Raw genomic sequence first — 16,509 nt, 5'->3', positions numbered from 1 at the left:
TGGACGCATCGAAAATAGCACCCTTTTCCCTATTTCAGGGCTCTCCAACCCTGTTCCTAGGGAGCTACAGTCCTGTAAGTTTTCACTCCAAGTCTAATCTAGCGCACCTGATTCTAATAAATAGCTGGTTGATCAGCTGAATCAGGTTAGCTACAACTGGGGAACAGATGCCTATATAGTGCATTTCTTTTGACCAGAGCCCTATGGCTCCTATAAAGGTAATACGGTGCAATTTGGGAGGCAGCCTATGATTTTAGTCTATGAGGCTTTCATTCGGTGGATTTGAATGACATATAATTGACTCTAGGCAAGTATGAATGGAGAGTACTTATGAATCTCCTCTTGAGTTAGCTGGTCCTCTCTTTTCTCCCCGGTCACCATAGAGAGCTCTTCCTTCAGGCACTGGATCTCCCTCTTCAGACTCACAATTAGCTGGAAGACACAAAAGAACACACACACAAGTCAGCAGGAGAACATGCACACACAATTTTTGTCAGAGCAGGAGATAGCTCATTCACCCACTTAGAAATAGAGCCACGTTGGCCCATACACACACAACATTTTGCCACTGCCAATTGATGACAGAATAAACTTAAAAATGAACTTGTGGTGACATGTTATTTAAGGACAGTCTAACCAGTTCCAGACAACTGGATGTTCTAGCGAGAAAGCACAGGAAGCTCTGATACCTCACCAAAACATAAAATAGCATTAACCTATTACGGGAGAAAGACAACACATAAAATCTCCTGTTTCTGTCTGCACGCGTTTGGTCAAAGCCTGCGGAGCCTATGGTTATGACCCAAATGGCACCCTGTTCCCTATATAGTGCACCACTTTTGACCAGGGCCCATTGGACTCTTATCAAAAGTAGTGCACTATGTTGGGAATAGGGTGCCATTTGGGACAGCACTTATGTGCTGCTTGACTTCAGGAAACATTGACTGGGCTGGTGCTATACTGTGCGTCCCAAATGGCATCCTAATCCCTTTATAGTGCACCACTTTTGACCAGGGCCCATTGGACTCTTATCAAAAGTACTGCACTATATAGGGAATAGGGTGTCATTTGAGACACACACTAAATATAAAAAGGCCAAATCTCTCGCTATGTAGTCTCGCTTCTCGAACCACCTTTTGGACCAGACTTCTCTCATTTGCAAAAGAACAGGACTTTTCCTAGTCTAATTGTTACAACTGAAAATGGGATAAATATAATGTAAACACTGATTCGAATCTTTAAACGTATCCACAATATTTTTCAGACGTCACAAAATGCAGAAATCAAAAAGGATCAAGTGGAATCTACTTCCTGTTGCATTACCTAATTTCCTGAAATTTGCACTAGCTGTGATAGCAAAGGCTGCATGTTTGGCTTGATTATTATTAGTTAAAGCTAACGTCAGCTATATTTCAGTAATAAATAGCAAACCCCAGCATAGGCAGCAGCTTTATAGAGATGACTTGGAATTAAAATAAAGTCATCAAATAAAACAAATGTAATATATACACAACTGAAATATTTTATTAAAGTAATGTGAATAAATGATTGTTAATAAGTGATAAGCAGTAATGGGCAGTCACTAACATCATGGGACTTTTATAAGTGGTTTAATTCTGTGTTGTTACAGCATTCAACTCACATAATGCATCAAATCAAATTGTATTTGTCACATACACATGTTTAGCAGATGTTATTGTGAAATGTTTGTGTTTCTAGCTACAACAGTGCAGTAATATCTAACAATTCACAACAATACACACAACCTAAAAGTAAAAGAATGGAATTGAGGAATATATAAATATTAGGATGAGCAATGTATCCTTTTATCCTTTTCCCTCTCGCTCTCATCCAACACTTCCCACACTGCCCCTACTCGGATGGTATCGCGCCGTCCCAACCTTCGCTCTCTCTCCCCCGCTACTCTCTCCTCTTCCATCCTATCATCTCTTCCCTCTGCTCAAACCTTCTCCAACCTATCTCCTGATTCTGCCTCCTCAACCCTCCTCTCCTCCCTTTCTGCATCCTTTGACTCTCTATGTCCCCTATCCTCCAGGCCGGCTCGGTCCTCCCTCCCGCCTCCGTGGCTCGACGATTCATTGCGAGCTCACAGAACAGGGCTCCGGGCAGCCGAGCGGAAATGGAGGAAAACTCGCCTCCCTGCGGACCTGGCATCCTTTCACTCCCTCCTCTCTACATTTTCCTCCTCTGTCTCTGCTGCTAAAGCCACTTTCTACCACTCTAAATTCCAAGCATCTGCCTCTAACCCTAGGAAGCTCTTTGCCACCTTCTCCTCCCTCTTGAATCCTCCTCCCCCTCCCCCCTCCTCCCTCTCTGCAGATGACTTCGTCAACCATTTTGAAAAGAAGGTCGACGACATCCGATCCTCGTTTGCTAAGTCAAACGACACCGCTGGTTCTGCTCACACTGCCCTACCCTGTGCTCTGACCTCTTTCTCCCCTCTCTCTCCAGATGACATCTCGCGTCTTGTGACGGCCGGCCGCCCAACAACCTGCCCGCTTGACCCTATCCCCTCCTCTCTTCTCCAGACCATCTCCGGTGACCTTCTCCCTTACCTCACCTCGCTCATCAACTCATCCCTGACCGCTGGCTACGTCCCTCCCGTCTTCAAGAGAGCGAGAGTTGCACCCCTTCTGAAAAAACCTACACTCGATCCCTCCGATGTCAACAACTACAGACCAGTATCCCTTCTTTCTTTTCTCTCCAAAACTCTTGAACGTGCCGTCCTTGGCCAGCTCTCCCGCTATCTCTCTCAGAATGACCTTCTTGATCCAAATCAGTCAGGTTTCAAGACTAGTCATTCAACTGAGACTGCTCTTCTCTGTATCACGGAGGCGCTCCGCACTGCTAAAGCTAACTCTCTCTCCTCTGCTCTCATCCTTCTAGACCTATCGGCTGCCTTCGATACTGTGAACCATCAGATCCTCCTCTCCACCCTCTCCGAGTTGGGCATCTCCGGCGCGGCCCACGCTTGGATTGCGTCCTACCTGACAGGTCGCTCCTACCAGGTGGCGTGGCGAGAATCCGTCTCCTCACCACGTGCTCTCACCACTGGTGTCCCCAGGGCTCTGTTCTAGGCCCTCTCCTATTCTCGCTATACACCAAGTCACTTGGCTCTGTCATAACCTCACATGGTCTCTCCTATCATTGCTATGCAGACGACACACAATTAATCTTCTCCTTTCCCCCTTCTGACGACCAGGTGGCGAATCGCATCTCTGCATGTCTGGCAGACATATCAGTGTGGATGACGGATCATCACCTCAAGCTGAACCTCGGCAAGACGGAGCTGCTCTTCCTCCCGGGGAAGGACTGCCCGTTCCATGATCTCGCCATCACGGTTGACAACTCCATTGTGTCCTCGTCCCAGAGCGCTAAGAACCTTGGCGTGATCCTGGACAACACCCTGTCGTTCTCAAATAACATCAAGGCGGTGGCCCGTTCCTGTAGGTTCATGCTCTACAACATCCGCAGAGTACGACCCTGCCTCACACAGGAAGCGGCGCAGGTCCTAATCCAGGCACTTGTCATCTCCCGTCTGGATTACTGCAACTCGCTGTTGGCTGGGCTCCCTGCCTGTGCCATTAAACCCCTACAACTCATCCAGAACGCCGCAGGCCGTCTGGTGTTCAACCTTCCCAAGTTCTCTCACGTCACCCCGCTCCTCCGCTCTCTCCACTGGCTTCCAGTTGAAGCTCGCATCCGCTACAAGACCATGGTGCTTGCCTACGGAGCTGTGAGGGGAACGGCACCTCAGTACCTCCAGGCTCTGATCAGGCCCTACACCCAAACAAGGGCACTGCGTTCATCCACCTCTGGCCTGCTCGCCTCCCTACCACTGAGGAAGTACAGTTCCCGCTCAGCCCAGTCAAAACTGTTCGCTGCTCTGGCCCCCCAATGGTGGAACAAACTCCCTCACGACGCCAGGACAGCGGAGTCAATCACCACCTTCCGGAGACACCTGAAACCCCACCTCTTTAAGGAATACCTAGGATAGGATAAAGTAATCCTTCTCACCCCCCTCCCCTTAAAAGACCTAGATGCACTATTGTAAAGTGGCTGTTCCACTGGATGTCATAAGGTGAAAGCACCAATTTGTAAGTCGCTCTGGATAAGAGCGTCTGCTAAATGACTTAAATGTAAATGTAAATGCAATGTCAGAGTGGCATTGACTAAATAGAGTAGAATAGAAAACATTTTAAACATATGAGATGAGTAAAGCAAAAATATTTAAACATTATTAAAGTGACTAGTGTTCCATTATTAAAGTGGCCATTGATTTCAAGTCTATGTATATGGGGTAGCAACCTCCAAGGTGTAGGGTTATGTAGCGAGGTGAACAGAAAGTGGCTTGGGTGGTTGTTGTCCTTGATGATATTTTTTACCTTCCTGTGACGTCGGGTGCTGTAGGTGACCTGGAGGGCAGGTCGTTTGCCCCCGATATGTGCATTTAGTGTAAAAAAATGTATAATGGAAACAGAAATCAAAAACCGTGATAATTTTTTCAATAATCAAACTGAAACAAAAACAGACCAAAAAAAGCACTAATCGCTCAGCACAATTTTGTTGAAACACATGGAGGGCATTCCTCATTTATTACTATTCTCTTTCCTCAGTCTGTTCCCATCTGTGCTTCAGCCCAGGCCTCCACATTAGGGCAACCTGAGCGATTAGGGATAAATCTCCTGAAGCGTCTGGTCTATTGCAGGGGCTAAGAGGTTATTAAGGGTCAGGGATGACCTGGCTAGACATGACTTCAACTTTGATGCTAAGCAATAATATCTAGACAGTGTAATCTCCAGCGGATGGGTGGGTGTGTGTGTGTGTGTGTGTGACCAGTCTTTGGGGACAAATCACGGTAACACTTTATTTGGATAGTCCATCTGTAGATGCTCTACAGACTTCAACTATCTACTTACCCTAACCTTAGCTATCCATAGGGCGGCGCACAGTTGGCCCAGCGTCTTCCGGGTTTGGCCGTCATTGTAAATAACAATTTGTTCTTTAACTGACTTGCCTAGTTAAATAAAGGTTACGTTTAAAAATATATTTATAAATAAATAAACCCTAACCCTTATTCTAAACATGACCCTAACCTTAGTAAGCAGTTGCTTATCAACAGATAGTTTGTTGATAGTATGACCATCTGTAGAGCAATTCAGGCTATCCAAATAAAGTGTGACCCAAATCACAAGGCAGATTCAGACACTAACTATTCCAGCAGCAGTAGAGAAACACAATCAAGAGCAACAACTATTTGCCAATTTTGCAACTGCTCTCGACAGTTATCAGAAGGCTAGGGTCATTGAAAGTGAAGGGCAAAGGTCAGATGAACAGACCTTAATAAAGAGGTATGACATCTTACAAAAGCCTGAGGAAACAAAGTGACAAGAGAACCAAAAGCCGCTCCCAATCTCTTTTTACCCATTAAGCTTATGTGATATTCCCAGCTGTGCCCTCAAAGCTTGACCACTGGTCATTGGTCACTGGGAATGGTTTGGTTCTATTTCGGAGCCTGAACCCACGCTGCTACCGCAAGGCCAAAATCGTCTCCCATATAGGCCCAGAATAAAGCCTGGCCGAGGCCATGTCATCCATGATGTCAGCACATAGCTACATATCACTAGGTCAGGCTGGTGCAGCAGAAGGCTATTGTCATGCAAACACTCTTTGAAACTTGATGCACTCAGCCTAAAAGAGTTATACAGAAATTGCACACATGTGGCCAGAAAGTAACTTCAGTGGCAGTTACTCAGGTGTAAGGTTAGGTGAAATATTTAGGGCACTGTACATGATGTCAGCTGGTCCTCATGTTACTCCTGTGCTAGCCTCCCGACACTGGCTTCCTGTCAAGGCAAGGGCTGATTTCAAGGTTTTACTGCTAACCTACAAAGCATTACATGGGCATGCTCCTATCTCTCTAATTTGGTCCTGCCGTACATACCTACACGTACACTAGGGTCACAAGACGCAGGCCTCCTAATTGTCCCTAGAATTTCTAAGCAAACACCTGGAGGCAGGGCTTTCTCCTACAGAGCTCCATTTTTATGGAATGGTCTGCCTACCCATGTGAGAGACGCAAACTCGGTCTCAACCTTTAAGTCTTTACTGAAGGCTCATCTCTTCAGTGGGTCATATGATTGAGTGTAGTCTGGCCCAGGAGTGTGAAGGTGAACGGAAAGGCTCTGGAGCAACGAGCCGCCCTTGCTGTCTCTGCCTGGCCAGTTCCCCTCTTTCCACTGGGATTCTCTGCCTCTAACCCTATTACAGGGGCTGAGTCACTGGCTTACTGGTGCTCTTTCATGCCGTCCCTACGAGGGGTGCGTCACTTGAGTGGGTTGAGTCACTGATGTGATCTTCCTGTCTGGGTTGGCGCCCCCCCCTTGGGTTGTACCGTGGCGGAGATCTTTGTGGGCTATACTCGGCCTTGTCTCAGGATGGTAAGTTGGTGGTTGAAGATATCCCTCTAGTGGTGTGGGGGCTGTGCTTTGGCAAAGTGGGTAGGGTTATATCCTTCCTGTTTGGCCCTGTGCGGGGGTATCATCGGATGGGGCCACAGTGTCTCCTGACCCCTCCTGTCTCAGCCGCCAGTATTTATGCTGCAGTAGTTTATGTGTCGGGGGCTAGGGTCAGTTTGTTATATCTGGAGGACTTCTCCTGTCTTATCCGGTGTCCTGTGTGAATTTACTGTAATTTCTGGACTATTAAGCACACCTGAATATAAACCGCACCCACTTCATTTAAAAAATATATGTATTTTGTACATAAATAAGCGGCACATGTCTATAAGCCGCGGGTGCCTACCGGTACATTGAAACAAATTAACTTTACACAGCCTTTAAACGAAACACGGCTTGTAACAAAAATAACTAGGCTTTTAAACGAAACACGGCTTGTAACAAAAAAATAAAAAATAGCAGTAAACAGTAGTCATTGGTCACTATCTTCCTCCTCCTGTGCACTGAAACCACTGAAGTCATCTCCTTCGGTGTCGGAGTTGAATAGCCTCAGAATTGCTACATCCGATGTTGGATCGCTGCCCTCTTCAACACGCAGCAGTCCAGCCTTTCAAAACTCGTTGATTTTTTGACAATGCTCCACTCTGTCAGCAGCTCTATTTCCTTTTCCAACAGCCAGATCGATCGCCTTCAACTTGAAAGCTGTATCATATGCATTTCTCCGTGTCTTTGCCATGATGAGGGTGACAAAATGACTACCGTAATCAGAATAATGGGAAGTTTGATTTACGTCACATTATGTGACGGTGCTCAGTTTTTTGGCGGCATGAATCTTGTAAAAGCGGGAAAAATCCATAAATTAGCCGCGTCATTGTATAAACCGCGAGGTTCAAAGCGTGGGAAAAAAGTAGCGGCTTATAGTCCGGAAATTACGGTAAGTATGCTCTCTCTAATTCGCTCTTTCTCTCCTTCTCTCTCCCTAGGATCATGCCTCAGGACTACCTGGCATGTTGACTCCTTGCTGTCCCCAGTCCACCTGGCTGTGCTGCTGCTCCAGTTTCAACTGTTCTGCCTGTGATTATTATTATTTGACTATGCTGGTCATTTATGAACATTTGAACATCTTGGCCATGTTCTATTATAATCTCAACCCGGCACAGCCAGAAGAGGACTGGCCACCCCTCATAGCCTGGTTCCTCTCTAGGTTTCTTCCTAGGTTTTGGCCTTTCTAGGGAGTTTTTCCTAGCCACCGTGCTTCTACACCTGCATTGCTTGCTGTTTGGGGTTTTAGGCTGGGTTTCTGTACAGCACTTTGAGATATCAGCTGATGTACGAAGGGCTATATAAATACATTTGATTTTGATTTGTGGCAGGGCTGAAATGCATTGGAAATGTTTTTGGGGGGATTCAGTTCATTTGCATGGCAAAGAGGGACTTTGCAATTAATTGCAATTCATCTGATCACTCTTCATAACATTCTGGAGTATATGCAAATTGCCATCATACAAACTGAGACAGTAGACTGTGAAAATTAATATTTGTGTCATTCTCAAAACTTTTGGCCACGACAGTACATACACTTCTATGTGTTATTTGCCCGCTTGACCCTATTCCCTCCTCTCTTCTCCAGACCATTTCCGGAGACCTTCTCCCTTACCTCACCTCGCTCATCAACTCATCCCTGACCGCTGGCTACGTCCCTTCTGTCTTCAAGAGAGCGAGAGTTGCACCCCTTCTGAAAAAACCTACACTCGATCCCTCCGATGTCAACAACTACAGACCAGTATCCCTTCTTTCTTTTCTCTCCAAAACTCTTGAACGTGCCGTCCTTGGCCAGCTCTCCCGCAATCTCTCTCAGAATGACCTTCTTGATCCAAATCAGTCAGGTTTCAAGACTAGTCATTCAACTGAGACTGCTCTTCTCTGTATCACGGAGGCCCTCCGCACTGCTAAAGCTAACTCTCTCTCCTCTGCTCTCATCTTTCTAGACCTATCGGCTGCCTTCAATACTGTGAACCATCAGATCCTCCTCTCCACCCTCTCCGAGTTGGGCATCTCCGGCGCGGCCCACGCTTGGATTGCGTCCTACCTGACAGGTCGCTCCTACCAGGTGGCGTGGCGAGAATCTGTCTCCTCACCACGCGCTCTCACCACTGGCGTCCCCCAGGGCTCTGTTCTAGGCCCTCTCCTATTCTCGCTATACACCAAGTCACTTGGCTCTGTCATAACCTCACATGGTCTCTCCTATCATTGCTATGCAGACGACACACAATTAATCTTCTCCTTTCCCCCTTCTGATGACCAGGTGGCGAATCGCATCTCTGCATGTCTGGCAGACATATCAGTGTGGATGACGGATCACCACCTCAAGCTGAACCTCGGCAAGACGGAGCTGCTCTTCCTCCCGGGAAGGACTGCCCATTCCATGATCTCGCCATCACGGTTGACAACTCCATTGTGTCCTCCTCCCAGAGCGCTAAGAACCTTGGCGTGATCCTGGACAACACCCTGTCGTTCTCAACTAACATCAAGGCGGTGGCCCGTTCTTGTAGGTTCATGCTCTACAACATCCGCAGAGTACGACCCTGCCTCACACAGGAAGCAGCGCAGGTCCTAATCCAGGCACTTGTCATCTCCCGTCTGGATTACTGCAACTCGCTGTTGGCTGGGCTCCCTGCCTGTGCCATTAAACCCCTACAACTCATCCAGAACGCCGCAGCCCGTCTGGTGTTCAACCTTCCCAAGTTCTCTCACGTCACCCCGCTCCTCCGCTCTCTCCACTGGCTTCCAGTTGAAGCTCGCATCCGCTACAAGACCATGGTGCTTGCCTACGGAGCTGTGAGGGGAACGGCACCTCAGTACCTCCAGGCTCTGATCAGGCCCTACACCCAAACAAGGGCACTGCGTTCATCCACCTCTGGCCTGCTCGCCTCCCTACCACTGAGGAAGTACAGTTCCCGCGCAGCCCAGTCAAAACTGTTCGCTGCTCTGGCCCCCCAATGGTGGAACAAACTCCCTCACGACGCCAGGACAGCGGAGTCAATCACCACCTTCCGGAGACACCTGAAACCCCACCTCTTTCAGGAATACCTAGGATAGGATAAAGTAATCCTTCTCACCCCCCTTAAAAGATTTAGATGCACTATTGTAAAGTGGCTGTTCCACTGGATGTCTTAAGGTGAACGCACCAATTTGTAAGTCGCTCTGGATAAGAGCGTCTGCTAAATGACTTAAATGTAAATGTAAATGTTATTTGTGATAGGCCTATGGGATAATATTTGATCAAATCACAGTATTGTAGTGACCTTAGTACAACAACTAGTGACCTCAACCGGGGTCCGAGCTTCTTGGTATAATGGCTACATGTTGGGCTACACCCCCCAAATTCCCTGTAAGGTGCAATTATGGGAACACTTTCAAACAGACTGGCATGTTTCACTCAGTTTTGTGCCTACTGAATACCACCCTTCAGACAATGACGCTGAGTATGTCCTTCGCTGCCCTGTACTGGATCGTGTTCGCTAAACACAAAATGGAAAAACGGACAGAAACGGAGAAGGACTTCCTGAACTTGGAAAACAAAAACAAACTTTTTGTAACACGTTGCTAAATGTTTTTGCTACGTGTTCAATAATGAATATGACCCTGGAATCCATCACCAACAAGCACTATCGTCCGTTTCCCCTCCCTTCTTTAATGATGGCGAGACGAGGGGAACTTCAGGAATTTTTAACACCCATTTCCCAAACATGTCTCTCTCTCTCTCTGGCTGACTGTAGCAGGCAGACCTGGGTTCAAATACTACTTTGCATCTTTCAAATACTTGTAGATTATATTTTAGCCTCCCTCGTGTGCCAGATGGGCAGGGTTTGCAGTTTTGTGAGTATTCTATTGATTTCATTGCAACAGAATAGCTCAATCAAAACCATTTCAAGTAGTTGAAATTATTTCAAGTAGTGTTTGAACACAGGTCTGGTAGCAGGGCTGGTTGTTTGAGTTATGGTTATGTGCAAATCACCCCTCTCTGGTCAGACGGGGGACGGGGGGACGGAATGCTGCTACTGCCTGACTGCTGATAGGTAAACTAAGATAAAAAGGAACTTGAGTGACCACCACAGAGGGGAAAACTGTCTTGGACACAATCCTCTCTCATGAAGAACCAATAACGCACATCTCATACGTATATCGATAAAATACATAGCTTTATAACCGGGGATGGAATTGGGAATAACGTGGAAACAGAGTTACAAACGTGAAAAGGTGAAAATCTAAGAGGCAAACACTTGGACAATTGTGAGTTTTAACTTTGCACAACTCTTAGGACAAGATGTATCTATTGTTTTTGTCAAACTTGCTCAAGCTCAGTACATCTGTATGGGAGTCATTGATGGACAGCAATATTCAAACTTTGTCTAAAATTATGAATCAAATGTAAGTGAGGACGGAGGCTCACTCAGAAATACTCAACACCTCTTGGAAAGCCATTCAGGTGTGTCTTTGACATAAAACATTTTGTAATTGTCCGACTGAAAAATAAAACTATCCCAGGGTTAGATTTTCAGAAGACTGAGGAGGGTTTTCCTCGGCTTTTGCCTAGGCTTTGCTCATTTCATTATTTTATTTTGATCCTGATAAAATCCTCAGTCCTTGCCAGTGACATGCATACCCATAGCATGAATCTGCCACTAGAATACTTGAAAATACAGAAGGTTTCACTATGTATTCGTGTTGTATTGGATTTGACCCAATCATGTAGTTTTTAATTTAGGCCAAAAATAAAATATATCTGTTGTGTTAGAGGAAACCCTGTCTCAGTCTTCGTAATACCTAAGGGATATTTTTCCTTTTCAGTGGGACAATTACACCCATTTTTATGCCAAAGACATACCATACCAGCTTTTCAATAGGTGTTGACAGACAATATCCACTTTAACATGTCACCCCCTTTCTCCTCATTTACATCTACCACCCAGACTCACAACCATGCGACAGCTACAATTCCAGACCCCCCCCCCCCGGATACAGGATTGCTCGACGCTAGAGGTTAACTTCTTGCGTCGAGCAATCCCGTATCCGGGAGCGTAATCATAGCCTCAAGCTCATTAGCATAACGCAACGTTAACTATTCATGAAAATCGCAAATTAAATGAAATAAATATATTGGCTCACAAGCTTAGCCTTTTGTTAACAACACTGTCATCTCAGATTTTCAAAATATGCTTTTCAACCATAGCTACACAAGCATTTGTGTAAGAGTATTGATAGCTAGCATAGTATTAAGCCTAGCATTCAGCAGGCAACATTTTCACAAAAACAAGAAAAGCATTCAAATAAAATCATTTACCTTTGAAGAACTTCAGATGTTTTCAATGAGGAGACTCTCAGTTAGATAGCAAATGTTCAGTTTTTCCAAAAAGATTATTTGTGTAGGAGAAATCGCTCCGTTTTGTTCATCACGTTTGGCTAATAAAAAACCCCGAAAATTCAGTCATTACAACGCCAAACCTTTTTCCAAATTAACTCCATAATATCGACAGAAACATGGCAAACGTTGTTTAGAATCAATCCTCAATGTGTTTTTCACATATCTATTCGATGATAAGTCATTCGTGGCAGTTGGGTTTCTCCTCTGAAGCAAATGGAAAAATGCACGCAGCTGGAGATTACGCAATAATTGCAACGGAGGACACCAAGCGAGCACCTGGTAAATGTAGTCTCTTATGGTCAATCTTCCAATGATATGCCTACAAATACGTCACAATGCTGCAGACACCTTGGGGAAACGACAGAAAGTGTAGGCTCATTCCTTGAGCATTCACAGCCATATAAGGAGACACTGGAACGCAGCGCCTTCAAAATCTGGGGCATTTCCTGTTTGAAATGTCATCCTGGTTTCGCCTGTAGCATCAGTTCTGTGGCACTCACAGATAATATCTTTGCAGTTTTGGAAACGTCAGAGTGTTTTCTTTCCAAAGCTGTCAATTATATGAATAGTCGAGCATCTTTTCGTGACAAAATATCTTGTTTAAAACGGGAACGTTTTTTTATCCAAAAATTAAAAGAGCGCCCCCTATATCGAAGAAGTTAACAGGTGTGCCTTCTTAAAAATTCATTTGTGGAATTTCTGTTCTTCTTAAGGAAAGGTAGGGGGTATACAGAAGATAGCCCTATTTGGTAAAAGACCAAGTCCATATTTTATTTTATTTCACCTTTATTTAACTAGGCAAGTCAGTTAAGAAGAAATTATTATTTACAATGACAGCCTACACTGATCAAACCCAGATGATGCTGGGTCAATTGTGTGCCGTCCTATGGGACTCCCAATCACAGCCAGTTGTGATACAGCCTGGAATCGAACCAGGGTGTCAGATTCGACCCAGTGATGCCTTAGACCGCTGCGCCACTCGGGAGCCCAAGTTTTCATTATGGCAAGAACAACTCAAATAAGCAAAGAAAAACGACAATCTTATCGTCACTGTTGACGTTGAGGCTGGTGTTTTGCGGGTACTATTTAATGAAGCTGAGTTGAGGACTTGTGAGTTTTTCAAACTAGACACTCTAATATACTTGTCCTCATGCTCAGTTGAGCACCGGGGCCTCCCACTCCTCTTTCTATTCTAGTTATAGCCAGTTTGCTCTGTTCTGTGAAGGGAGTAGTACACAGGGTGGTACGAGATTTTCAGTATCTTGGCAATTTCTCGCATGGAATAGCCTTCATTTCTCAGAACAAGAATAGATTGACGAGTTTCAGAAGAAAGTTCTTTGTTTTTGGCCATTTTGAGCCTGTAATCCAACCCACAAATGCTGATGCTCCAGATACTCAGCTAGTGTAAAGAAGGCCACTTTTATTGGTTCTTTAATCAGAACAACAGTTTTCAGCTGTGCTAACATAATTGCAAAAGGCTTTTCTAAAATTAATCTTGGATTAGCTAACATAACGTGCCATTGGAACACATTTACATTTACATTTAAGTCATTTAGCAGACGCTCTTATCCAGAGCGACTTACAAATTGGTGCTTTCACCTTATGACATCCAGTGGAACAGCCACTTTACAATAGTGCATCTAGGTTTTTTAGGGGGGGGAGGGGGAGAAGGATTACTTTATCCTATCCTAGGTATTCCTTAAAGAGGTGGGGTTTCAGGTGTCTCCGGAAGGTGGTGATTGACTCCGCTGTCCTGGCGTCGTGAGGGAGTTTGTTCCACCATTGGGGGGCCAGAGCAGCGAACAGTTTTGACTGGGCTGAGCGGGAACTGTACTTCCTCAGTGGTAGGGAGGCGAGCAGGCCAGAGGTGGATGAACGCAGTGCCCTTGTTTGGGTGTAGGGCCTGATCAGAGCCTGGAGGTACTGAGGTGCCGTTCCCCTCACAGCTCCGTAGGCAAGCACCATGGTCTTGTAGCGGATGCGAGCTTCAACTGGAAGCCAGTGGAGAGAGCGGAGGAGCGGGGTGACGTGAGAGAACTTGGGAAGGTTGAACACCAGACGGGTTGCGGCGTTCTGGATGAGTTGTAGGGGTTTAATGGCACAGGCAGGGAGCCCAGCCAACAGCGAGTTGCAGTAATCCAGACGGGAGATGACAAGTGCCTGGATTAGGACCTGCGCCGCTTCCTGTGTGAGGCAGGGTCGTACTCTGCGGATGTTGTAGAGCATGAACCTACAGGAACGGGCCACCGCCTTGATGTTATTTGAGAACGACAGGGTGTTGTCCAGGATCACGCCAAGGTTCTTAGCGCTCTGGGACGAGGACACAATGGAGTTGTCAACCGTGATGGCGAGATCATGGAACGGGCAGTCCTTCCCCGGGAGGAAGAGCAGCTCCGTCTTGCCGAGGTTCAGCTTGAGGTGATGATCCGTCATCCACACTGATATGTCTGCCAGACATGCAGAGATGCGATTCGCCACCTGGTCGTCAGAAGGGGGAAAGGAGAAGATTAATTGTGTGTCGTCTGCATAGCAATGATAGGAGAGACCATGTGAGGTTATGACAGAGCCAAGTGACTTGGTGTATAGCGAGAATAGGAGAGGGCCTAGAACAGAGCCCTGGGGGACACCAGTGGTGAGAGCACGTGGTGAGGAGACGGATTCTCGCCACGCCACCTGGTAGGAGCGACCTGTCAGGTAGGACGCAATCCAAGCGTGGGCCGCGCCGGAGATGCCCAACTCGGAGAGGGTGGAGAGGAGGATCTGATGGTTCACAGTATCGAAGGCAGCCGATAGGTCTAGAAGGATGAGAGCAGAGGAGAGAGAGTTAGCTTTAGCAGTGCGGAGCGCCTCCGTGATACAGAGAAGAGCAGTCTCAGTTGAATGACTAGTCTTGAAACCTGACTGATTTGGATCAAGAAGGTCATTCTGAGAGAGATAGCGGGAGAGCTGGCCAAGGACGGCACGTTCAAGAGTTTTGGAGAGAAAAGAAAGAAGGGATACTGGTCTGTAGTTGTTGACATCGGAGGGATCGAGTGTAGGTTTTTTCAGAAGGGTGCAACTCTCGCTCTCTTGAAGACGGGAGGGACGTAGCCAGCGGTCAGGGATGAGTTGATGAGCGAGGTGAGGTAAGGGAGAAGGTCACCGGAGATGGTCTGGAGAAGAGAGGAGGGGATAGGGTCAAGCGGGCAGGTTGTTGGGCGGCCGGCCGTCACAAGACGCGAGATGTCATCTGGAGAGAGAGGGGAGAAAGAGGTCAGAGCACAGGGTAGGGCAGTGTGAGCAGAACCAGCGGTGTCGTTTGACTTAGCAAACGAGGATCGGATGTCGTCGACCTTCTTTTCAAAATGGTTGACGAAGTCATCTGCAGAGAGGGAGGAGGGGGGAGGGGGAGGAGGATTCAAGAGGGAGGAGAAGGTGGCAAAGAGCTTCCTAGGGTTAGAGGCAGATGCTTGGAATTTAGAGTGGTAGAAAGTGGCTTTAGCAGCAGAGACAGAGGAGGAAAATGTAGAGAGGAGGGAGTGAAAGGATGCCAGGTCCGCAGGGAGGCGAGTTTTCCTCCATTTCCGCTCGGCTGCCCGGAGCCCTGTTCTGTGAGCTCGCAATGAGTCGTCGAGCCACGGAGCGGGAGGGGAGGACCGAGCCGGCCTGGAGGATAGGGGACATAGAGAGTCAAAGGATGCAGAAAGGGAGGAGAGGAGGGTTGAGGAGGCAGAATCAGGAGATAGGTTGGAGAAGGTTTGAGCAGAGGGAAGAGATGATAGGATGGAAGAGGAGAGAGTAGCGGGGGAGAGAGAGCGAAGGTTGGGACGGCGCGATACCATCCGAGTAGGGGCAGTGTGGGAAGTGTTGGATGAGAGCGAGAGGGAAAAGGATACAAGGTAGTGGTCGGAGACTTGGAGGGGAGTTGCAATGAGGTTAGTGGAGGAACAGCATCTAGTAAAGATGAGGTCGAGCGTATTGCCTGCCTTGTGAGTAGGGGGAAGGTGAGAGGGTGAGGTCAAAAGAGGAGAGGAGTGGAAAGAAGGAGGCAGAGAGGAATGAGTCAAAGGTAGACGTGGGGAGGTTAAAGTCGCCCAGAACTGTGAGAGGTGAGCCGTCCTCAGGAAAGGAGCTTATCAAGGCATCAAGCTCATTGATGAACTCTCCGAAGGAACCTGGAGGGTGATAAATGATAAGGATGTTAAGCTTGAAAGGGCTGGTAACTGTGACAGCATGGAATTCAAAGGAGGCGATAGACAGATGGGTAAGGGGAGAAAGAGAGAATGACCACTTGGGAGAGATGAGGATCCCGGTGCCACCACCCCGCTGACCAGAAGCTCTCGGGTGTGCGAGAGCACGTGGGCGGACGAAGAGAGAGCAGTAGGAGTAGCGGTGTTGTCTGTGGTGATCCATGTTTCCGTCAGAGCCAAGAAGTCGAGGGACTGGAGGGAGGCATAGGCTGAGATGAACTCTGCCTTGTTGGCCGCAGATCGGCAGTTCCAGAGGCTACCGGAGACCTGGAACTCCACGTGGGTCGTGCGCGCTGGGACCACCAGATTAGGTGGCTGCGGCCATGCGGTGTGGAGCGTTTGTATGGTCTGTGCAGAGAGGAGAGAACAGGGATAG

General features: G+C 47.2%; 1 protein-coding gene across 1 annotated transcript in view; it reads right to left on the bottom strand.

Annotated features, from left to right (window-relative positions):
* Nucleotides 1–16,509, bottom strand: part of kif6 (kinesin family member 6) — a 231,250-nt gene that overhangs the window by 140,874 nt on the left and 73,867 nt on the right. Inside the window, exon 10 of the mRNA XM_029641050.2 lies at nucleotides 329–432. Coding sequence (XP_029496910.1) covers nucleotides 329–432 — 104 coding nt within the window. The remainder of the gene's footprint in view (nucleotides 1–328; nucleotides 433–16,509) is intronic.

The sequence above is a fragment of the Oncorhynchus nerka genome, linkage group LG28, assembly GCF_034236695.1.
Source record: "Oncorhynchus nerka isolate Pitt River linkage group LG28, Oner_Uvic_2.0, whole genome shotgun sequence".
NCBI classification, from domain to species: Eukaryota; Metazoa; Chordata; class Actinopteri; order Salmoniformes; family Salmonidae; genus Oncorhynchus; species Oncorhynchus nerka.
Note: the sequence above shows the minus strand (reverse complement) of the source record. Positions and strands in the feature narration are given on the sequence as shown.